At 44.1% G+C, this 24,103-nt stretch overlaps 1 protein-coding gene across 4 annotated transcripts in view; it reads right to left on the bottom strand.

The window, feature by feature from the left end:
* dmd (dystrophin) overlaps nucleotides 1–24,103 on the bottom strand; it is a 441,564-nt gene that overhangs the window by 51,704 nt on the left and 365,757 nt on the right. For all 4 annotated transcript variants that reach the window (XM_083758765.1, XM_083758766.1, XM_083758767.1 and 1 more), the window contains exons 62-67: nucleotides 22,275–22,435; nucleotides 21,089–21,196; nucleotides 20,091–20,237; nucleotides 9,349–9,412; nucleotides 6,266–6,326; nucleotides 1,433–1,468 (exon numbers count right to left, since the gene is read on the bottom strand). In XM_083758765.1, the coding sequence (XP_083614891.1) occupies nucleotides 1,433–1,468; nucleotides 6,266–6,326; nucleotides 9,349–9,412; nucleotides 20,091–20,237; nucleotides 21,089–21,196; nucleotides 22,275–22,435 (577 nt within the window). The remainder of the gene's footprint in view (nucleotides 1–1,432; nucleotides 1,469–6,265; nucleotides 6,327–9,348; nucleotides 9,413–20,090; nucleotides 20,238–21,088; nucleotides 21,197–22,274; nucleotides 22,436–24,103) is intronic.

Below are 24,103 nucleotides of genomic sequence, written 5' to 3'. Positions count from 1 at the left end.
ATAAAACCTCAGTAAAACTGTGTGTATGCCTAAACCTGACCTTATTCCTATTATGTAACCTCAGTAACACTAACCCTTAACCTAGCCTCGATAGCCAGGCTTTCATTTCGTCTGCGCGAAAAAGATGAAAAGCCTGGAAAAAGCCGTGGGCTGAACAAGTCTAAAAGTGGGAGTCAACCCTTCCGGGTGGGCGTCGCTCTAAATGATGTGACGTAGCGCTGCACTAGGGGGGAGAGGAGGGGCCGGGGGGTGACGGACAGATCGATGAGATCCAATCAGGGTGCGCGCATTTCTGAGGCGCGACCCGCCCCTCTAGACGAGAAATGTCTCGCTCTGGGTCAGGCTAACCTTAACCTAACCTTAACATCAGTAAAACAAACACAACTGCTGGAGGAGAGTGGTCTGCAGGAAAACAATACAGGTCTGTAACTCTGAGAGCCTACCAATGGAACCAAATGGACCCTTACAGGTCTGTAACTCTGAGAGCCTACCAATGGAACCAAATGGACCCTTACAGGTCTGTAACTCTGAGAGCCTATACCAATGGAACCAAATGGACCCTTACAGGTCTGTAACTCTGAGAGCCTATACCAATGGAACCAAATGGACCCTTACAGGTCTGTAACTCTGAGAGCCTATACCAATGGAACCAAATGGACCCTTACAGGTCTGTAACTCTGAGAGCCTACCAATGGAACCAAATGGACCCTTACAGGTCTGTAACTCTGAGAGCCTATACCAATGGAACCAAATGGACCCTTACAGGTCTGTAACTCTGAGAGCCTATACCAATGGAACCAAATGGACCCTTACAGGTCTGTAACTCTGAGAGCCTACCAATGGAACCAAAAGGACCCTTACAGGTCTGTAACTCTGAGTGCGTGCAAATGGAACCAAATGGACCAGATTAATTTGTATAGGCTTCCATAATTATGTAGTTATTATGGGGGCCCTTAAAGTTGAAACTAAACCGCATGGACTCACAAGCAGATATCACAGATCTCAACAACAGCTGATCACACTGACTGGACAAGTTCAGCTGATCACACTGACTGGACAAGTTCAGCTGATCACACTGACTGGACAAGTTCAGCTGATCACACTGACTGGACAAGTTCAGCTGATCACACTGACTGGACAAGTTCAGCTGATCACACTGACTGGACAAGTTCAGCTGATCACACTGACTGGACAAGTTCAGCTGATCACACTGACTGGACAAGTTCAGCGCAGATCTGACATTTTTGAACAGAACAGTTTGTGCGTGTATGTATGTACTGTATATGTGTATACCGATTTGAGCACAGGGGCCACATGCAGGTGTGTGTGTGTGTGTGTGTGTGTGTGTGTGTGTGTGTGTGGTGTGTGTGTGTGTGTGTGTGTATGTATGTGTGTGTGTGTGTGTGTGTGTGTGTGGCCAGCTGTCACTCACAGGGTCTGGGTCAGCTCGTCGGGTCCAGTTTTCTCTCTGCATGTAGAGAGCAAAATCTGTCACTCCTCTGTCCCTCCCTCCATCTCTCTCTCTCTCTCTCTCTCTCTCTCACCACACACACCTGTGCAGCCTCTTCCTATAGCCTGGCTAATCAACCCTGGCCATGTGTGTCCTCTGCGGTCCGGTCTGGCCCCCATAGCGCTGGGTATGTGTGTGAAAGTGGAACAGCCAATCGGTTGTCTGCGCTCAGGGCCCTATAGCTGTGATGACAGATGCTGATTGGCTTTGGCTCTTCCACTTTAGTGGTTAGAGCGAAACGCCCACCCAATGAGTCAGACCGGACTACAGAAGACACGTGATGATGTGAATTCACGCCACCAGGATGGTTCACTATAGGCTATTCTCTCTCTCTCTCTCTCTCTCCTCTCTCTCTCTTCTCTCTCTCCTCTCTCTCTCTCTCTCTCTCTCTCTCTCTCTCTCTCTCTCTCTCTCTCTCTCTCTCTCTCTCTCTCTCTCTCATCTCTCTCTCTCTCTCTCTCTCTCTCTCTCTCTCTCTCTCTCTCTCTCTCTCTCTCTCTCTCTCTCTCACACGACGCACTCACACTCCTTTCATCTCACAAATCGTTTCCCTCTCTCGCTCATACTATCTATTCATATATCTGTCTGTCTGTCTGTCTATCTCTCTCACGCTCAAACGCATTCAATTAATTTTCACGTCAATCAGGTATTTCATGAAGTTTGTCCACACACACTCATGCAGTGCATTTAAAATATGTCTCACACACAAACACACACACACGGACACACGCAGCACGCACGCAAACACTTTGTGTCAATTACTGTCACTCGGGTTAACCAATAAGGCAAGGCAACCAATAATGTTATGTTAGCCACTTTGAGGCACAACAATGTTAGCAAAATGCTAACACACATGCTGAAGCTCCATGGGGCGAGGCTATGGTTATAAGCGGCTCGGAACACAACACGCCTGTTAACGCTGTTTCAGACCAGTGGGATTAAAGGCCTGCCCTTCTGCTGGTATGAGGACTCCCCCCCCCCCCATGAACCAAACGTAACCACATAGCACAAGAGCTAAGTTGGTCTACAAAGTCTATACGAACCTGCGAGGCCGAGCTCACGACCTCGGTTTTGGTGTTCACCGTGCATCCGCCATGTGGCTTTTTAGATCGGCGGTTCCCAAACGTTTCAGGATCAAGACCCAGAAGTCACATTTGAGGTCGTCCCGGGGACCGAAATTGACACCGTGAATGAACCACTTGAGCCCTATTTGCTGGTGAAAATAGAAGATCTACAAGCTGACAGTGCGCCTGAAAAGTATAGCGAACAAGATAAGGGCCCTTAGTGTAAGAGGGGGAAAAGAGCACACAACGTACAGAGCCAAATGTCAAGTCTTTTACGGGTTTTAAAAGTGTTTATAAATGGTTACACCACATTTCCACTTCATTGCTCATTGTCAACGAGGGAAATCCGCTGTAATGCCGTGATGCCAAGATCTCTATTGTGCTTTGAGTGAGATTTTACATAACGTTAAATACAGCATGGACCGCTGCCAAACTCTGGTGTCAAGAGTATATGGATTGGATTGTTGCACATCCCAAACCACAATTTATACACCCTCGTTGTTGTGTCGCTCAACGACAACGTTCCAGGTTTTCCAACTTATTAAAACCCAGTTATTTGAACAATAAATTAGGCTTATGCAACCCCCACCCCCCACCCCACCCCTCCTTCTCTGTGACAGGGAGAGAAAGAAAACAAAGAGCACGTGTGACTAGCTGCTGACAAACTCGCACAAATAATTGCGATTAACGATCTATACCGGTGATTGGAACGTTATGATATGAATGGAAATTACTCTTTGCCTTTTTAGGCTTTGTTAAATAAAAGTGCACGGGGCAGATATGACAAAAAAATAGAAGAAATAAATTATTTTCATGAATTTCAAACTTTAAAAAAAAAAGGTAAAAAAAAACAGCGGAAAGTGCTGATCTACAAGCTCACCACGCGTCATTTTGTGATGCATTGCAATAGTTTATATCGTGAATAGTATGACGCAGATGCGCATTTTCAGATAATGTATTAGTCGTGCTCTCTCTGCGCGTACAGAACTTTCCTTAGAGGTTTTTATATTTCTGATTCGAGTATAGCCCAGCCATTTCACCTGACCTTACAATCAAGGCATGTGACACAGAGTCATAGCTATACTGATAAGGTCTGCTCTTTTCCTGGGTGGTCTGACAAGCTGTCAACCATGTTATTAAGTCACACAGCTACTATTTGGCTACAGCTACTGCACCCTGAATACAACTCAATAGAATTATTATGAGTTAAGATCAGTTATTTCATGCAGCACTAGCTGGCCTAATGTGATCTGTCGACGCTCGTCGTCGGGTGGAAATATTGTGTACAAAACTGTCACTTTTCGGAATTCGAATTTCCAAAAACTAGCAAAAGTAGCAGATCTACAAGCTGCTTTTGATTTGTATGGCCGGTGCTTCTGGTCAGACCGAATAAACAAAGGTGTCTCACTGTATCATCATTGTGATAATGTTTTGATAATTCACAATTTTAACATTATTTTAACATTGACCACGGTAGGGTTCAAAGGTTCCGTCAGATCAGAGAAGCTTTGTAGATCGGCTATATTCGCTATTTCCCGTATGAAGAAAGAAGGAATTATGTCCTGACTCCCAACCTCTGTTTTTATTTGGTTTGTATTTGTTTGTTTACTTTGTTTTACAACTCAAACCCTGGTTATGTATTAGGATGCAACAACACACAGGTGAGTGGATGAGTGAAGGATGCAGGCAACACCAGGCAAGTTAAAAACAATTAAAACAAACACACTAAAGGCCTATTCATAGTCTGGATGTTCGGTGGTGAGGTGACCACCGCTCCAGTGGTGAGCTGACCACCGGAGCTGAAATAACGTTGAGCGGTGGTGAGTAAAAACAGAGAGATGGGCTGGCTCAGTGACGTCATGTTGTAGTTCGGTGGTCTGCACCTAACCACCGAAAATCCAGACTATGTATGAGCCTTTAGAGACCTGTACCAAGTCCAGTTTTTGCATGGCGAAACTGTTTAACGGTATACCATATATTGCCATTTCCCCCATGTTGCTGCCAACCTCCACTGTGGAGCGTGTAGGCAACCACATGCCTCCTCTGACACCAATACTGGACAACTCACCCCGGTGCTTGCCGGTTTTTCCTCCCGGAAATTTTCACCAGTGAGGGGGGATAACTTTGTAATATGCTATTGGCTGTTTGTATTCTTTTTGGAAAAAATATAAAAAGATACTCCTGTGGAAAGGCTATATTATTTTACTTATATTGACCCTATAAACAATTTAGTATTATTTAGTATATGTAAGGTTTTGCACACTCAAATCATGGTACCTCGTCAGATAATCCCCACATGTCCTACAACAACTTCTGTGAACAGACTTCACTGTAGTAGCTTTTCATAAATTACGCCAGTGAGGAGATATGGCAGATACAGTATATCTCATACCATATACGTAACTATTTTTAATACCTGGAGAGCGACAGACATATACATAAAGCGTGTCTAACTGCACAGTAGTTGCAACGTAATTTAGTCATGTGTCCTCCTAGACCTAGATTAGAACTACTTTAATTATTTAGCTTAAAGGGACACTTCACCCTTTTTGCAAAATAATATATGTTAATGACGTTTAGAAGCTTTAGAACACTTTCCCGGGGTGTGTAATATGTGGTTTTAGATATTTTAGATTGTAGAAGTGAGCCCAGTGTCTCTGATGTCATGGACACTGGTCTCACTTCCATCCTGGACTACAATTCCCAAAATACTTTGGTGCACTGCTCCTCCTTGTGGATAGGGGAGGTCTGTCTTACTGAGTACACATGTAGTCCAGGAAGTAAGTGATCCCAGTGTCCATGACATCAGAGACACTGGGCTCACTGCTACAATCTAAAATATCTAAAACCACATATTACACACATAAAGACCCCCAGGAAAGTGTTCTAAAGCTCCTAAATGTCATTAACATATATTTTTTAGCAAAAAGGGTGAAGTGTCCCTTTAATGAGGCAATATGTAACTTTTGAAAATATGAATACAGTTACATTTTGTCCAACCTGTATGGTACAATGCAACGTATACAATTGGGGTGGTTCTATTTTGTCTCCCTGCTCTTCTATTGAGTCATTTAGATCGTGTCAAAAGGTCATGTCTCACCTAGACACACAGGACGATGGTCCAGATTCAAGGTATCCCCTGAGCACGCACTGCAGGCTCTATTAGCTCAATGGTAAGAATGTCAGCACTTGGCGCAGGAAACCGCAGGTTCAAATCCGCGTTAGAAGAGGAACAGTGCAGCTTTAAAACCCATTCTGTACGGGAACCCATTTTGGTGTCAGCATCATGTCGTGCTTTAGCTATTGAAAAATAGCAGATCTACAAGCTCATATCGCGCCACCGAGTGGCGCGATACGAGCTTGTAGGTCTGCTATTTTTGAAAAATCGAAGACACTTTTAGAATCTGATCTCAGGTCAGAATGGGTTAATAATGAAACTGTCAGGATGTAATAGACATTTTTAGAATCTGATCTCAGGGTCAGAATGGGTTAACACCGACAGAACTTCTTTAAAAAAAAGGGAAAAGGTTTGAAACGGCTTTGGCACAGTGGGGTTAAAAAGAAAAGCGATGCTTGCAGGCCAGACTCTGTATGCTCAGAAACTTTGGGACGAGAAAGCAAAAGAAAAGCAGCATGCTTCCTGGGCTGCTGGCCAAAGAGCCAGCTAGGCCTGCTGAGGAGGAGTACTCACTTGATGTAGTAGGGAACGTTGTTGGGAGAAATGCGCTGCTCGAAGGGACTCTCCACAGATGCTGCGTAGACAGAGAGGGGGGGGGGGGGGGGGGCAACAAGAAGCGTCAGGTAGGCAGTGTTGTTTTCGTCGACTAAAACTAAGACAAAAAAAACGTTCGTCGACTACCTTTTTCCACTGACGAGAACTAAAATGGAAACTAAATGAAAACTATGCCATGATGACTAAAACCGAGACTAAAAATACTGACAATTTCATCAACAAATACAAACTAGATTAAAATGTTAGGAAGGGACTAGTGGACAAGAGATCTAGTATAAGTTACTTTACAATTAGTTGCATGCTGAAAATGGCAGATCTACAAGCTCACAAGGTGTTATGTTGCGACGCGTTGTGGACTTGTAGATCGGCTATTTTCCTTACGACGGCATCAAGGCCCGCCTAAACACATTTTCTTCGACAAAATCAACTGTAGATTTAGTCGACAAAAATCTTATGATATTTAGTCGACTAAAACTAGACTAACACTAAAACATTCCAGGTGACTCAAATGTGACTGAAACTAAATGAAAACTATTCAAGAGACTATAATGACTAAAACTAAAATCTAACTTTTCTGCCTAAAACAACACTGCAGGTAGTATAGGACAACCTTTTTGTTTTTACGGCTGCGTTTTATCGCTGGCACAGCATGCCGTGGCCCCCAATGAAAAGCTGCACTCCTGCAGTGCACACATTCCTGGGATGGCTTCGTCAAATAATTGGGTGGAATTAGGTTGCAAAAACAAAATAACACCTAGGGAGTTCAGGTGTGTGTTTTTTCTTCTTTTTTTGTGCTTGTCTTTTGTAAATGTTGAATATACCTAGCCTAATGCAGTCCGGAATACTACACTCAAATCTTGGTTAAAGCTGCAGTTAAAACCGGAACATTTATGAATAAAAATGTTTTTATTTTAACCCGCTTAAAACCCCTAGACTTAGAAAACTGGACCTGGGGATGGCTCTGTAACTTGGACCACTTTTCTGTGTACACCAAACCTCTTTATAAAAATTAAAATAAAATAGCCGATCTACGAGCTCAATTTTCAGAGCACAACACCCAAGCGCCACCAAACATGAATGACAATGACTTGTAAAATTTTAATTGTCAGTATATTTAATCATAGTTTTAGTCATCATAGCTGAAGTTTTAGTCAGTGGAAAAAAGCCAGCCAATGCCATAGAGTGAGTCTATCTGATATAGTAGCCAATGGCCATTGGTGCCAATGTAGACATTTTAACTGGAGCAGATAAATGTCATTCCTATAATCATATAATCCGGTTTATATAAACAGTTACTATCCCACCGCTGCTTGTAAAAACACGATCGCGACGGATGAAATGACCGTCTGAGTAGCTTTTCTGTCCGCCGCACGCTGCAGAGTTTAGATCCTATCTGTGCAGCGATCGATCACACAGTGCTAATTACAGAGTGCGATTCATCATGACCGACGCGTGCAGACGGGCGCATGCAGAGATGGCCGTAAACAGGTGTTGGGTCTCGTCGGTGCTCCAGTTATTTATGGAGCTGGACCTGCAGGCCGATTCTAAAAAAACATCTTCTTTTTTTTTTTTTTTTTTTTTTTGACCCACGATTTTGTAACCCATTTTTCACCCCTGTGTCAATCATCCAATGTGATCCTGGGCTCTACACACCCTCCGCCAACCTGGGGAGAGCAACGGACTTAACTCATGCTTCCTTCATGCTTGAGTGTCCAAGTTGCTCCTTTACACCTGACAGGGGGGAGTTTCCCTGGTTGGACGTAGCGCGTGGAAGGAACACGTTATTCCAACCAGTTCCTTTCCCCTCCATCAGGCGCCCCGGCTGGCCAGGGGGAGGCAGTTTAGTGACCAGGATTACTGCATGTTTTTTGTGAGGGTATACCTACCCTAGGGGACATGGGGAGAACATGCAAACTCCACACAGAAAAAAAAAAACATCTTCTAAACCATAAGGTTTTCTGAAAACTTTCAAATTCTTATTAAAAAAATAAGAAGGGAAGAAAACTATACTTTAAGCCATTTTGGGGCAGGGATTAACCCCGGCCTTTTGGTGTTTTCAAACATTATGTTATAATTTGGCTATTGAAAAATAGCAGATCTATACAAGCTCACAGGAGCTTGTAGGTCTGCTATTTTTGAAAAATCTTGAAAATATTTATTTATATAGGATTTAGAAGAACTTTTATACATGTTGAGGTCAGGCCTAAATGGGGTCAGGCCTAAACTACTTAGACCTTCTTTAAAAAAAGAAAGTATGACAGGATGGATCCACATGAGAACAAGCGCGGTGTTTCAAACATTATGTTATAATTTAGCTATTGAAAAACAGCAGATCTACAAGCTCATAGCGCGCCACCGAGTGGCGCGCTACGAGCTTGTAGGTCTGCTATTTTTGATGCAGTGACTATTAGGCCTGTCAAAAAAAATCGATTCGAGTTAGAATCGATTTAATGTTAATATAATATCGAATATAATGTTAAGGAAGCCTCGCCGAGCCACGTGGCCCCCATAGGTCAGGTCAGGTCAGGAGCCTATCTCCTGTTTCTGTATAGGGTAAGTACAGTACACCCCCTGGAAATGATGCTTAAGTACGTATTCTTTAACCCATTCTGACCTGAGATCAGATTCTAAAAATGTCTTCTACACCCTGACAGTTTTCTGAAAAAGCTGTGTTTCTATGTCAGTCGTTCTTCGATTTTTCAAAAATAGCAGACCTACAAGCTCGTAGCGCGCCGCTCGTAGCGCGCCACTCGGTGGCGCGCTATGAGCTTGTAGATCTGCTATTTTTCAATAGCTAAAGCATAACTTAATGCTAACACCAAAAGGGGATTCTTCGGTAGGGAGTCTTTGGTATATGACTCGGCCGGGGACCTCCCGGTCTCAGGGCGTGGACATAAAATAGGGCATTGCCATAAAGTTATGGGGATAACAAACAAACAAACAATGCAAATATGGACCCACAAGGTTTCCGCCCAGCATACTTAATGAAGAAACACTAACACAGTATGTCGAAAGTGATGCGTTGTGTTTGACGAGCTCACCGTGCATGAGGCCGAAGTCCCTGTGTGCCGTTTCAAGCTGTTTCAAATGGTCCTTGATGGACATCTAGGAGAGAGAGAGAGAGAGAGAGAGAGAGAGAGACATTATGTACACATAGGCATTAGGCAGCAGCAGTCACACGTTTTAGGTTGAAAAGAACGATGAGAGCTTCCATTCTGTTTGATGGAAGGAACAATGAGCGATGGTGATGCTATGTGGTTGAGTCCTGTCTGTGGTTGAGTCCTGTCTGTGGTTGAGTCCTGTCTGTGGTTGAGTCTTGTCTGTGGTTGAGTCCTGTCTGTGGTTGAGTCTGTCTGTGGTTGAGTCCTGTCTGTGGTTGAGTCCTGTCTGTGGTTGAGTCCTGTCTGTGGTTGAGTCCTGTCTGTGGTTGAGTCTGTCTGTGGTTGAGTCTGTCTGTGGTTGAGTCCTGTCTGTGGTTGAGTCCTGTCTGTGGTTGAGTCTTGTCTGTGGTTGAGTCCTGTCTGTGGTTGAGTCCTGTCTGTGGTTGAGTCTGTCTGTGGTTGAGTCTGTCTGTGGTTGAGTCCTGTCTGTGGTTGAGTCCTGTCTGTGGTTGAGTCTGTCTGTGGTTGAGTCCTGTCTGTGGTTGAGTCCTGTCTGTGGTTGAGTCTGTCTGTGGTTGAGTCCTGTCTGTGGTTGAGTCTGTCTGTGGTTGAGTCCTGTCTGTGGTTGAGTCCTGTCTGTGGTTCAGTCTGTCTGTGGTTGAGTCCTGTCTGTGGTTGAGTCCTGTCTGTGGTTGAGTCTGTCTGTGGTTGAGTCCTGTCTGTGGTTGAGTCCTGTCTGTGGTTGAGTCTGTCTGTGGTTGAGTCCTGTCTGTGGTTGAGTCTTGTCTGTGGTTGAGTCCTGTCTGTGGTTGAGTCCTGTCTGTGGTTCAGTCTGTCTGTGGTTGAGTCCTGTCTGTGGTTGAGTCTGTCTGTGGTTGAGTCCTGTCTGTGGTTGAGTCTGTCTGTGGTTGAGTCCTGTCTGTGGTTGAGTCCTGTCTGTGGTTGAGTCCTGTCTGTGGTTCAGTCTGTCTGTGGTTGAGTCCTGTCTGTGGTTGAGTCTGTCTGTGGTTGAGTCCTGTCTGTGGTTGAGTCCTGTCTGTGGTTCAGTCTGTCTGTGCCATGCCGGTATACGCTCTGCGTGCATGTGTGTATGCGTAGGCGTGTGCTTACTACCATGCATGATGGCACACTATATGGAAGGAGAGAGAGAGAGAGAGAGAGAGAGAGAGCAGTGACGGAAAAAGGTATAGTCAACTGACTCACTATCTATACTGCAATACATTGTGTTCCAACTTCCAAGTAAAAGTCCGGAATTCAAAATGCACTCGAGTACAAAGGTATATTATCGGTATCAAAAATGTAGTTACGTTTTCAAACGAATGCAATTCATATAGTACGTTTGACAGGGAATGGTGGAGAGAGAGAGAGAGAGAGAGAGAGAGAGACGGGGAGTGAGTGACACGCGGAGAAAGGTCGTCGGGATCGGGAGTTGAACCGGCACCTATATAGCCCGGACCGCTACCCTATAGCCGCCGGGCCTGTATACCGCATGTTCTTCTACACGGGATCCCACCGGTCCGTTTGGAATTTACAGTAAAAAAGAATACTCAGCGTTTTCACAGGGTGGTAAAAGCCTGGAGACACCTGATATTGTTCATCCTGTGCCTTATACAGTATGTGATATGATATATGATATTTTGCAGCTGGTAATAAAGACCCAAGATGCTTAAGGCCCGATAGCTATCGCTTTGGTATACATCCTGTCCTGTTATACTGTATGCTTCAGCTTAATTGGCCTTGTTGTGACACTGTACAGTAGAACTATAATGGAAGTGTACCGTACCACCGATCTAAGTGTTACTGTACTCCTCCCCGTGATGTCATGCACATTAAAGCATATCCATGACCACCTTGACTTTTTTTTTTTTTTTTTTTTATCCCACGATTTTGTAACCCAGTTTTTTTCTTTTCACCCAGTGCCAATTATCTAATGTAATCCTGGGCGCTACACTTCCTCTGCCAACCTGGGGGGGCAGCGGACTGACCTCATGCCTCCTTCTATGCATGAGGAGTCCAAGCTGCTTCTTTTCACCTGACAGAGGGGAATTTCCCCGGTCGGACGTAGCGCGTGGAAGGAACACGTTATTCCGACCAGTTCCTTTCCCCTCCATCAGGCGCCCCGGCAGGGGGAGGTAGTTTTAGAGACCAGGATTACGGCATGTTTTTGTGAGGGTACTTACCCTATAGGGGACACGGGGAGAACATGCAAACTCCACACAGAAAGGCCCTTTCGCCAACCCCCGCCTCAGGTATGGGCACCTTGACCTTGAATACGGTCTCCGTCTGCTCTTTGCCTCATCAGTCACAGAAGAACCCCCCCACCCCCCACCCCCCCCCCCCCCAAACCACCACCCAAATATTTACAGGGGTGATGTTTCACACGGACCGTTCTGCAATAAAAAGGTCACAGACAGTCCAATCCAGTAGCTCTCTCCAGTCTACAGTCTACATTATCTGTGAAGGAGGAGTGAAGAATGTGTGTGTATTGACACAATGCACACTGTAAAAGAAGGGGGAGGCACGCTGATTAAGCCCCTCCATTCTGACCTTTAGCCTGATACAAAAGGACAATCTTTTGGTCTCTTAGTGTGTGTCTGTGTCTGTGTCTCCGTGCGTGCGTGCGTGCGTGCGGACGGGGGTTGTCTTATGACAATTAGGTATCGTTGCTGTATCGGGGTACCCTGGTACAATTATTTTCAGGTAGGAGTCTGTCCAAAAGACAAATTACAATAATAGTCCGTGGAGCGTGACTTTAACATGTTTGGGAATCTTAAACAACAGCAGGAAGCAAGCAACTAAAAAAATAAACTGTAACCCAAAACTACCAACATTTACAAGCAACTTTATGGACAAACAAGACCAAAGTCACTTATATAAAGCATACTTGGAAAACAGTGACTGCTGGGCAGGGCATAAAAGCAGGCATTGAAAAGGAGCTTGAAAGGAGTTTAATGGGACAACATGGGCCATTAAGTACCAAACGAATGAAATTCCTGCTTGCGAGTAAGTTTTGGTAAATTAATCCCCCCTTAGCTGCGCTGTTAAAATATACTATGGAGATGACTTTGCCCTTAAGTCAATATCAAATTCTCAGCATTATTCATTAAAAAATAAAATACATATTCAATCCAATTAAGGCATCGTTGAAGAGTTTCCAACTTTAAATCCCTATCCGAGTGGATCACATTTGGATTGTTGGTCTTAAAACTGTTTAGTAGCCATAAACGGATTTTTATTTTATTTTATATTCTTAAAAAATATTTTTATTTTATTTTCATCCATATTTTGAAAATTCCTCTAATCTGGTGTACAGGTGATGACATGCACATCACATGCATAATATAATTACAAATTCTTTCTTTCTTTATAATGGGAGAATTGGCACTCAAAGCCTATAAACTGGTGACCACCAGGTGGTGCTGAGAGATTATTTGAAAAATTATTGCTTGTAGGTCTGCTATTTTTTGAAAAATCGAAGAATGACTGACATTTTTTTTAATCTGATCTCAGGTTAGAATGGGTTCATCAGACCAGTGTGTGTCCAGTGGAAACCTATGAATCTGATCTCAGGTCAGAATGGGTTAAATACATTTGAAAACTTGTGAAATCAATTCTGCATAATGAGTACTTTCTACTTTTGGTCCTTTCAGTATACATTTTGATGCCAATACGTTTGTACTTGTACTGGAGCAAAGTCAGAATCCAGGGCTTCTACTCGTAACAGAGTACGTCTACATTGCAGTATTGATACTTTTACTCAAGTAAATAAAACGCGAGTACTTTTTTCCCACCCCCCGCCACAGTATCCATCCGTCCGTCCGTCCAAGATGACTCCCGGGGTGACCACATAACTTCCACAGACTATGTCCTTCAAGCCGAATAGAAGAGGGTTGCCGGGGCAACGGGCCGCAACTCCGTCGAGCATGTTATCGACCGCCATTGGGTGTCGGAGACAACATTTCACCCAGCTGGGGCTGACGAGTGAGAGCTCTGAATGGTGGTTGTGTAATCTAATGAGCTGGTTCTGCCTGGCGCTGAATGCCGAGTCTGACCGGGCCATTATACGCACAAAGGGAGCTGGAGGACTTGTTATTGAGTCTCAGTCGAATATAGCTAATGGATAATTACCCTCCGTAGCCAAACCGCGGGCCGGGCGACACGGCAGCGCGAGGAACTCCATAAGCGGTGTTTGTTGATCTTGTCGAACCGTGACGGAAAATGTGTCCGTCGACGATCTTTTCTTTTTCGCTGACGGAAAACCGAACGAAAAAGAAATAACAACTAAAGCTATGATGACTAAAACTAACGACTACGAATATATTGACAATTTTGTCAACAAATAAAAAAACGAGATCCAGTAGAACTGGAAGACAAAATACTAATGTTTTTGTATATGGTCTTTTGTGCTATAAATGAGTATCTGTTGGGGGGGAGGGGGAGGGGGAGAGGTCTTGGAGTGTATATATGTATATGCGAGTTTTGCTATCTTTGTATGTTGAACATTGTAACAAATATATGTGACCAGATTTGACTCAGAGACTGCCATCGCGCAAATTCCAGCTGTTCACCAGAGGAGAAAAACATATATTTTTTTCAAATTGAGTTAATAGCACAGGCATACTCTTTCAGCATGTCTGAAATAAGTGTCAGAGCTGAAATCGACATGTAAATATGAAATAAATGCTTAAACATGTAGCTAGGTGTAATATTAGAGACCACAGAAGTGAACCTTTCAAGTCTGTTTTTTCAACTCACTCTATAAGCCATAGCTCCAAAACCGGTGGGTCAAACTGAACAACCAATATGTCCATTTAAAGCTATGTGATTCCCTGCTTCCACATGACGTGAAAAAACAAAAATGCATATGTTGAAAAAAGAAATAACCGAAAGACAAGACTATTGTCAGCATGCAACCAAGTGTAAAGTCAGGCATTACCCATTTACCGCGCCACCAAGGCCTATAAACATACTCGGCAAAGCTTCAATATCGGCTGGCACTCGGTGTTAGCCTGGTTAATAAACCAGACCCAATCAGACGTTGGCAAAGAGAATTCGGTGTGTGCTCGTGCGCTCCGTACTGTACCCAAAAGTACTGTATGCGATTCGTTCGGTAGGTACATCGTCAGACAGAGACAGACAGAGAGATAGACAGACGGAGAGACAGACAGACAGACCAAATGTGTGTGTGTGCGTGCGTGCGCGTGTGTGTTATGGTATGATATAACAGAGGGTAGATGACGGCGGGGGAGGTGAGGTGACTTTGATGACACAGCGGGTTTCTCCGCGGCACATATCCTTTACCTCTGCGTCCGACTCCTCCCCCACGCCATTCCTACCCAAGTGGCCTCTCTGCGCATCCACGGTAACCTAATTAAAGGGTCAACAAAAAAAGGGGAAAAAAAAAAAAACGAGAGACGCAAGGCCATTGAGGAGGGGGGGAGGGGTTCAATGTCATTACCCAAGGTGCACTCTGTCTCAATGCTGCCCAATCAGCTTTGACCTGATTTGACCCCATTTCTTGTTCTTGTTAGCTGATATCTCAATCTCTCTCTCTCGCGCGCGCGAGCACACGCACACACACACACACACACACACACAGGGCAGCGGTGGCCGAACGGTTTGCGGAGCGGTCTTGATATCGGGAAGGTCGCTATAGTTCGTATCCCCAGGACCGGCACGTTAAAAATTACCACCGCTGAAGTTCCCTTGAGCAAGGCATTGAACCCCCTACCATGAAATGTTCTATGAGCAGGGCCTGGCTGTAAACAAGTTCTTGAGCTTAGTCCAGTTACCCTGGGTAAACATAGTACCTTTCCTTTCCTTAGTCCAGTTACCCTGGGTAAACATAGTACCTTTCCTTTCCTTACACACACACACACACACACATGTCGACTAACACTAAAACATTTCAGGTCGCTATAAACATGACTGATACTGTAAAAAAGAAAATGTCATTCAAAAAGGCTACGGCTAAACTGAAATGTATCTGCATTGCAGAGCCAACGCAAGGACTGTTGATGCTAAGAGACATGTGGGTATACTAGGTAGGAGAGCTCCAATCCTCCTCTGCTACATCACCACACTATATTTATCCATACTCCCACTGTATGGAGGCAGAAATCTGCTATCGTCTGGCTCCACAACACTATATTTAGCCACACTCTCACCATGAAGCTCTCTCTCTCTCTCTCTCTCTCTCTCTCTATATATATATATGTATATATATATATACAGTATATAGCTGTTATGCAGAAACCTCTAATCTCCATATTCTAACTTTTGGTGTTTTTTCCCCCGTAAATTACCAGTTTGACGGCCGCTAATTATTGTTTAATCCAGGGTTGGATGGCGTTCACTATACGACATGCCGCCGTGTTGTAATAATTAAAAAGAAACTCCGTCTTTTTGCCCGCAGAGCTGGAAGACGAGACCTTCACGTTATGATGACGAAACCGGAAATCAACTGCTAGGGCTTCTGGGAAATTGAAGCCAATGCAAATTAACGCCTCATGGAGACGGGGCTTGTGGGGAGGCGGTCTTGCGGCGCACCAAGATGGCGGGTGGTGCGATCGTTCATGACAAACGGAGGAAACCTTTTTTCGCCGGATTTTCCCCGGGTCAAAAGCCCAAATAATTCAGCGTATATGCTCTAAAGGTAATAAAACAATCTCGGCAGCGTATAGAATATTTGATTAAAATGCGGGTTGCGCGTTTCATGGAGTCAAACTGTTAACGCCCCACTTGATCGTACCACAGCGCCACGCGAACGCATCACACGCAGCAGACCTACGCGTTTACAGCTTGTAGATCTGCTGCCTTTGATGCCTTTGAACTTAATAACAGTTTTGGACATAATTATCAGGTTTCCACCTGACAGGTAGTATAGCCACAGCCATTTTAATCGACTAAACTCTATTTCAATAACGGCGCGTGCGTGCGTGCGTGCGTGCGTGCGTGCGTGCGTGCGTGCGTGCGTGCGTGCGTGTGTGCAGAGGCCGTCAAAAGGACCCGGTTGAAGGTCAAAGCCGCAATCGATCGTTTCATTAAAGGGAACATCAGATTGTTGTGCGTTTTGTAATTTGACAGTTCTTCAAAGTGGGAAAAGGGGCTAAGAGTCTGTCTGTCTGTTTGTCTGTCTGTCTGTCAATCTCCTCAGCACATTGAAGGGGTTCATTTGTCTTTCATTCCAAACGCACACGCACACGCACACGCACACGCTCGCACACAGAGCATCTGGTCAGGTGTGACATCAGAGGCAGGGCCGTATGGTCCTGTCACCGCGCTGTCACCATGGCGCCCGTCTCCAACCAGGAAGTCCCGACACCGTCGGTCCCCGTCCTGGCAGTCGATTGGCTCTGTCTGTCACCGCCGGTAACCATCACTGTCAGGCCTCCAACATGGCCGCAGCCGCAACGTTTATTGAGAGCGATGGGATATGTGTGCGCTGTGCGCCGTGCGCGTGTGGAGTGTGTGTGTGTGTGTGTGTGTGGAGTATAAGTCCCTTTCACACGCATGGCTAACATTCTTATCTGTTAACCAAATGAACCCTGTGCTGAATGTTTGGCTGAAAAAAGCCAAACTACTACCGCTAAACAAATGGTCTCTGTCGGGTGGAAACCTCATACGTCCAAAACCGTTCAGGATTCAAATGAGAAAATAGCAGATTTATATAATATATATATATATATAATAATATATTAATAGCAGATCGGACCGGCTCAAACCGTGTCGCGTCAAGATGCGTTTTGAGCTTGCAGCTCCGCTACTTTATAGCTACTTTATAGCTACTTTATAGCTGCTTTATCCGCTACTTTATAGCTGCTTTTGTGTGTATGATCCAGTATAGCAGGGCGTTCATTTACGAAAAAATACCAAAAGGTAGCAGTGGTGGAAAGAAACTAAGTACTTTTACTTAAGTACTGTACTTAAGTACAATTTTGAGGTATTTGTACTTCACTTGAGTATTTCCAATTTCCAGTACTTTTACTTCTTCTCCACTACATCTCCGAGCCAAAATGTGTACTTTTACTCCACTACAATTATTTGAAAACTTTAGTTACTATAGTTACTTTGGAGATTTAGATTTTCATTAGAAAACATACATTAACCACTTCAACCGTATACATTTCGGCCATTTGAAAATAGCCGATCTACAAGCTGTGAGGTTGTAGATCGGCTATTTTCCATGGAGTTTCTACACATTTTGAATTTGTGAAATGTGACATTCTGCAATATGAATACTTTTACTTTTAGTACTTTTAAGTACATTTGAATGCCGATACTTTTGCACTTTTACTCAAGTACATTTTCAATGCAGTATTTTTCATTTGCAACGAAGCAGTTCTAAATTGCAGTATCGGTACTTTTACATAAGTATAAAACAATTGAGTACTTTTTCCACCACTGAAAGTCAGAACGTGGAGATAACCGACAGCGACCGACGCTAGTATACACGTTGTGAGCATAATTACCACAGCTGAGAGGGAGACAGTGCATACAGTAGAGACAGATACAGTGTATACAGTAGAGACAGACAGTAGAGGAAAGCTGAGATATCTGCCACTTCTATAACCACCAAAAAGAGTGAGTGCATGTTTTATAATAGGGTTCTTCTCCGTGGACAGTTCAGGCAGCAACAGCAAACCAGGACAAACATCATTATGCCAACTGGTGTCCTTAAGTCCTTAAAGCTGCTGACAGCTGTACTCGACATCATACAGTATGAAAATATGGACTTTTTGCATCAATCGCTACTCTACACCATTTAATTTTTTTTTTTTTATCCCACGATTTTGTAACCCATTTTTCATCCCTGTGTCAATGATCTAATGTGATCCTGGGCTCTACACACCCTCCACCAACCTAGTCCCCATATATGGGGGACAAGGGGAGACCAACCTAGTCCCCATATATGGGGGACAAGGGGAGAGCAACGGACTTGAACTCATGCTTCCTTCATGCCTGAGTGTCCAAGTTGCTCCTTTACACCTGACAGGGGGGGAGTTTCCCTGGTTGGACGTAGCGCGTGGAAGGAACACGTTATTCCAACCAGTTCCTTTCCCCATCAGGCGCCCCGGCTGGCCAGGGGGAGGCAGTTTAGTGACCAGGATTACTGCATGTTTTTTGTGAGGGGACACGGGGAGAACATGCAAACTCCACACAGAAAGGCCCTTTCGCCAACCCCGCCTTCGGGTATGGGCACTGATGATGCAGAGGAGGAAACACGCCGCCAGCACCCACAGCGTCCCGAGAGGGAATCGAACCCAGGACCTTCTAGCTGTGAGGCGACAGCACTATCAACTATGCCACCGTGCCCCCCTACTCTACACCATTTAAGGACAAATCTAAATGAGTGTAACTCAACACCAGGCCAAATTTGTGCTTGTGCTGCCCCCTAAAGGTACAGACCCGTAAGGGCCCATTTGGTTCCATTTCTACACTCTCAGGCCCCTTTTCCACCGGATGGTTCCCAGTGGAAACCGGGTTCAGTTCTTTTTGGTTCTTATAGTCCCAACGTTGAAACGTTTAATTATGAATTGAATGGGCATAAAACCATACCTCTATTAGATTTGTTATCACCATGAAACTTCCCCAATTGAGTACTTATACACGAAGACAATGATTTATTGTATTACAAATTTTACATTGTTTAATATGCCAAATGAGGCATTGTGTAGGAAAATATGAAACTATTTAATATAGGTCTAGTTTTTCCCCACCAATTTTGGAGCTCTGGCTTATGGACTAAGAACCAAAAAGAACTGAACCGGTTCCCATTGGGAACCAACCGGTGGAGCTATACAGACTAGAGCCCAGCTGTACAGGAGTGATTCATTATTAATCCCACTCCCGCCCGCTCCCGCAATTATTTCATTTTTGACCGCCCACACCGTAACCGCCTGTCCTCCGCTCCCGCCTGCAAAGAAAGCTCAATTCTCAATATTTCCATTGAGATCGATAAACATTATACATTTACCCAAACAGTTGCTGAGACTGAGCAGACGTTGCACGAGAGAGAGGGGTGGTTTATTTGTCCGAGGAGTTGCTCACAGTCACAGACAGAGGGAGAGTTTTCATATCGCGACTGCAGACATAATATTAAAGGCCTATTATGCTACATGTTATTATATTGTGTCACGGACACTGGGCGCAGCAGTGCGCACACGGTGGGTGGTAGAGAGAGAGAGAGAGACACAGAGGTCGGCGCACGTGCTATGTCGCGAGAGCGCGAGACTCCACGGTGCGTTGTCCAGCGCAAGCAGGGGAAATTACGTTCTCCTCGGGACATATTCATGTCTTAAGCTCTGTATTAAGCTCTGTATTCGGATTAATTGCGCGAGGATGCGGTTTTTATCTCGACCGCCTGTTCCCGCCCGCAGGTATTTAAATACCGCCCGCGACATATTTGTGTAGGGTCCCGTGGCGGGATTTTTTTTTATTCTTATATATATATATATATATTTTTTATTCTTAAAAAAAAATCCATATTTAGAAAATCCCTCTAATCTGGTGTACAGGTGATGACATGCACATTACATGCATAATAGAATTACAAAAAATCTTTCTTTCTTTATGACGGGAGAATTGGCCTAAACTGGTGACCACCACCAGGTGGCGCTGTGTGCAGCGCGTGGTGTTTGTGCGTGTGTGTCCGTGCGCTGCGTGTATACGTGCGTATGTACCTGCAGCAGCCTCCAGCGTGCGTTGAGGTCGTCGACGCGCTCCAGGTTGCCAGGCGACAGCTGGACGTCGGGCGCTCCGAACGAGGAGGCCAGGTGGTTCATTTGGCCCACGTCGTCTTTGATCGGCGCTATCTCCTCCTGGAACTCCTGAGAGCACACACACGCACGCACGCACACACACACACACACACACACACACACACACACACACACACACACACACACACACACACACACACACACACACACACACACACACACACACACACACACACACACACACACACACACACACACACACACACACACACACACACACACACACACACACACACACACACACACACACACACACACACACACACGCGTTTCCATTACTGTACTTAAAGGGTTAGAACTTTTCCCCCGTCCACTGTATATAAGCTAAAGCCGAAAGTTTGCAAATCAACAAGCTTTTTTTTTTAAAACCTTTAGACGACGATGATAATTATTTACGGGAATTTGTGCTCATAGCGCGCCACCGAGTGGCGCGCTATGAGCTTGTAGGTCTGCTATTTTTGAAAATATCGAAGAGCGACTGACGTAGAAGACATTTTTTTAGAATCTGATCTCGGGTCGGAATGGAAAACTGTCAGGATGTTGAAGACATTTTTTTAGAATCTGATCTCGGGTCGGAATGGAAAACTGTCAGGATGTTGAAGACATTTTTTAGAATCTGATCTCAGGTCAGAATGGGTTAAGGTGAGCGGCTATAGGCATTACGTTATGCTTTAGCTATTGAAAAATAGCAGATCTACAAGCTCATCTACGAGCTTGTAGGTCTGCTATTATTTTGAAAAATCGAAGAGCGACTGACGTATAGAAGACATTTTTTAGAATCTGATCTTAGGTCAGAATGGAAAACTGTCAGGATGTAATAGACATTTTTTATAATCTGATCTCAGGTCAGAATGGGTCAAGGCGAGCGGCTATAGAAAAAAAATAAGAAGGGTATAAACCTTGACTTTGTCGATGTGCTCGGGCAGCGCGTCGACCAGCAGGTCTCCCACGGGCTCCCAGGCCTCCCTCACCATCTCCGCCTGCCGCAGCTGGCCGTCCACCAGGTCCTGAATTGAATAACACTTTATTGGAAAATATATTTTCAAAAGGATAAAGTCACAAGAAAGCCGCCAGGCTTGTTTCCATTGTGGTCCTCTTGGGGGAAAGGGGAAGGGGAGCAAACAGACAATAACGGTACAATACAGACAAAAACAAGAGGCAAAAAACAAACACAAAAAACAGGACAAAATTCATATAAACTGACCAATAAAACTGGATTTGTTTTCTCTTTTTTTTCCCCTTATTTCTTTTTTTTTATTTTTCATTTGTGCCATTTATCTATTCTAGACTATAAAACTATCAGTATACTAAAATAAAATTTAGGACATGTTTTCGGCCAACCATATTTTTAATGTGGATTTAAAATTTTCAAAGGAACCGATCACCTTGAGGCTGGAAAGGCAAGCCATTCCACTGAACTGCTGGCCGAGTACATGAATGATGTTTTTTCCCATATTGTTGTGAAAAGGGGCAGGGTTTAAAATCAGTAGGGCTCCCTCTGGTGTATAGTGCCTGTGGGTATCACTAAACCGTTGAAAAATAGTCACTGAAATATTTGGGTTTGCTACATTATTTCGAATCCTGTGAACCAATGTTGTTTTTGGCAGCAAATTTCTGTTTTAGTTTAGTCATATAGTCTTTGGACTGAAACTTCATTTAGTTTTAGTCACATTTTAGTCACCTGGAACGTCTTAGTGTTAGTCTAGTTTTAGTCGACTAAATGTCATAAGATTTTAGTCGACTAAATCTACAGTTGATTTAGTCGACTAAAATGTATTTTGGCGGGTCTTGATGCCATCGTAATGAGTGTTTTTACACTTGATGAAAATATCTTCAGCATGCAACCAAGTGTAAAATGACTTACACTGGATCTCTTGTCCACTAGTCCCTTCCTAACATTTTAGCCTAGTTTTTATTTGTCGACGACATTGTCAGTATATTTAGTCTTAGTTTTAGTCATCGTAGCTTAGTTTTCATTTAGCTTCCATTCGTTTTTGTCAGTGAAAATAGGTAGTCGACGGACATTTTTCTCGTCTTAGTTTTAGTCGACGAAAACAACAACACTGCTGTGAACTCTAGACACACCTGGCTCTCCTGCAGCTCCGCCAGCCGGTCCAGGGCCAGCTGCAGCCGGCGCTGCCAGTCGTCCGAGTCGCCCCTCAGGTCCTCCCAGCCGCGGGACAGGTCCTCCGACTCCCGGAGCAGCACCCGCCCCACGTTCTGGGCGCGCTCCTCCGGGCTGATGTCTGTGGCATGCAGGGGTTGGGGTTGGGGGTGGGGTTGGGGTTGGGGGTTGGGGGTGGGTGGGTGGCGAGGAAGAGATGTGTTAAAGGTTTTATGATATTCATTTTCATTTCTTTTTCTTTTTTCTTTTATGACCTCAATTACACCCAAAAAACCTGAACTTTGAACATTCAGTGGATTTTCTGTGGTCTGAAGTTTTCTTTGGGGTTTGGAAGCCTTTTGAGCTACAATGAAAACAGGCAAAACAGTGAAAACAGTGACATCTGCTGGCAAATCCCATTGACATATATGGGATTTGCAGTAAGTGATGTCACTTACTGCCGGCAAATCAGAGCACCTGTTTGAGCCAGAAAACCCCAGATCACAGAAAATCTACTGAATGTTAAAAGTTCATGTTTTTTGGGTGCAATTGAGATTAGAAAACTTAAAAAAAAACAAGAACAATTCCAAAACCTTTTTTTTATGTCACAATCCCTTTAACTTGTGTTTTTTCCTGTGGTTGTTGTTTATATCTAACCTTTATATTATACGAGAGAAGACTTTTACGGCTCTAGCAGTGATTTTTAGCCCTTTTAACCCCCTGGACCCCATTTAATGGCATTTCTATCTCTGAAACCCCAACGCAAATAAAATTGTAAAAGTCAATGTTAAACTTCCGTTTGTACACTCCCCCCAATAGGGGAGTTTGGGACGAGGGCTGTGTTCCACACTACAATAATCCGTATCACAATGAAAACGTAATGTTTTTATTATTAAACATACCAGGGAAAATGCATTTTTGCGCACGCACGCACACGCACACACACGCACACACACACACACACACCACAAACACGAACACACGTCCTGACATTTTTTATAGACAGCTCGGCTATAGGCTCCTGCAGAGCCACTGTGTAAAAATAAAATAAAATCTATATTTAGTTCTCTTTTATTTATCATTCTGGTTATATTATGCCCATTCTGACCTGAGATCAGATTCATACGAGGTTTCCACTGGACACACACTGGTCTGATTAACCCATTCTGACCTGAGATCAGATTAAAAAAAATGTCAGTCGTTCTTCGATTTAAAAAAAATAGCAGACCTACAAGCTCATAGTGCGCCACTCGGTGGCGCACTATGAGCTTGTAGATCTGCTATTTTTCAATAGCTAAAGCATAACATGATGCTGACACCAAAATGGGTTCCCGTTCAGAATGGGTTAGAGCATTTTGTATGGCATTGAAAACATTAAAAAAAATATGTCATGGTATAGCCTAAAGAAACAGCCTTAGTTAGTTACTTTTCAGGAAATGGAACGAGAAAAGAAACCCGGAAATAGTGAAAATAGCAGATCTCCAAGCTCACAACACGCTATGCAACACGTTGCTCGACACTTTTTCACGACAAAAATATCTTTAAAGAGTTTGAAATATTGGAGATACAAGGTTTTTCTGCCTGACGACGTTTTCACCCCCCCCCAGTGTTCTTAAAAGCTTTCTCACAGTGAAAGGTCACGAACAGCATGACCTTTACTGACAGGTAGAACAAGCAGTAAACAGTCATTTAACTACTCCTCTGTGTGTGTGTGTGTGTGTGTGTGTGTGTGTGTGTGTGTGTGTGTGTGTGTGTGTGTGTGTGTGTGTGTGTGTGTGTGTGTGTGTGTGTGTGTGTGTGTGTGTGTGCG

This window comes from Protomyctophum parallelum, assembly GCF_964188405.1.
Source record: "Protomyctophum parallelum genome assembly, chromosome: 23".
NCBI lineage: Eukaryota > Metazoa > Chordata > Actinopteri > Myctophiformes > Myctophidae > Protomyctophum > Protomyctophum parallelum.
The sequence above is the reverse complement of the archived record's forward strand: the minus strand, read 5'-3'. Positions and strand labels throughout refer to the sequence as shown.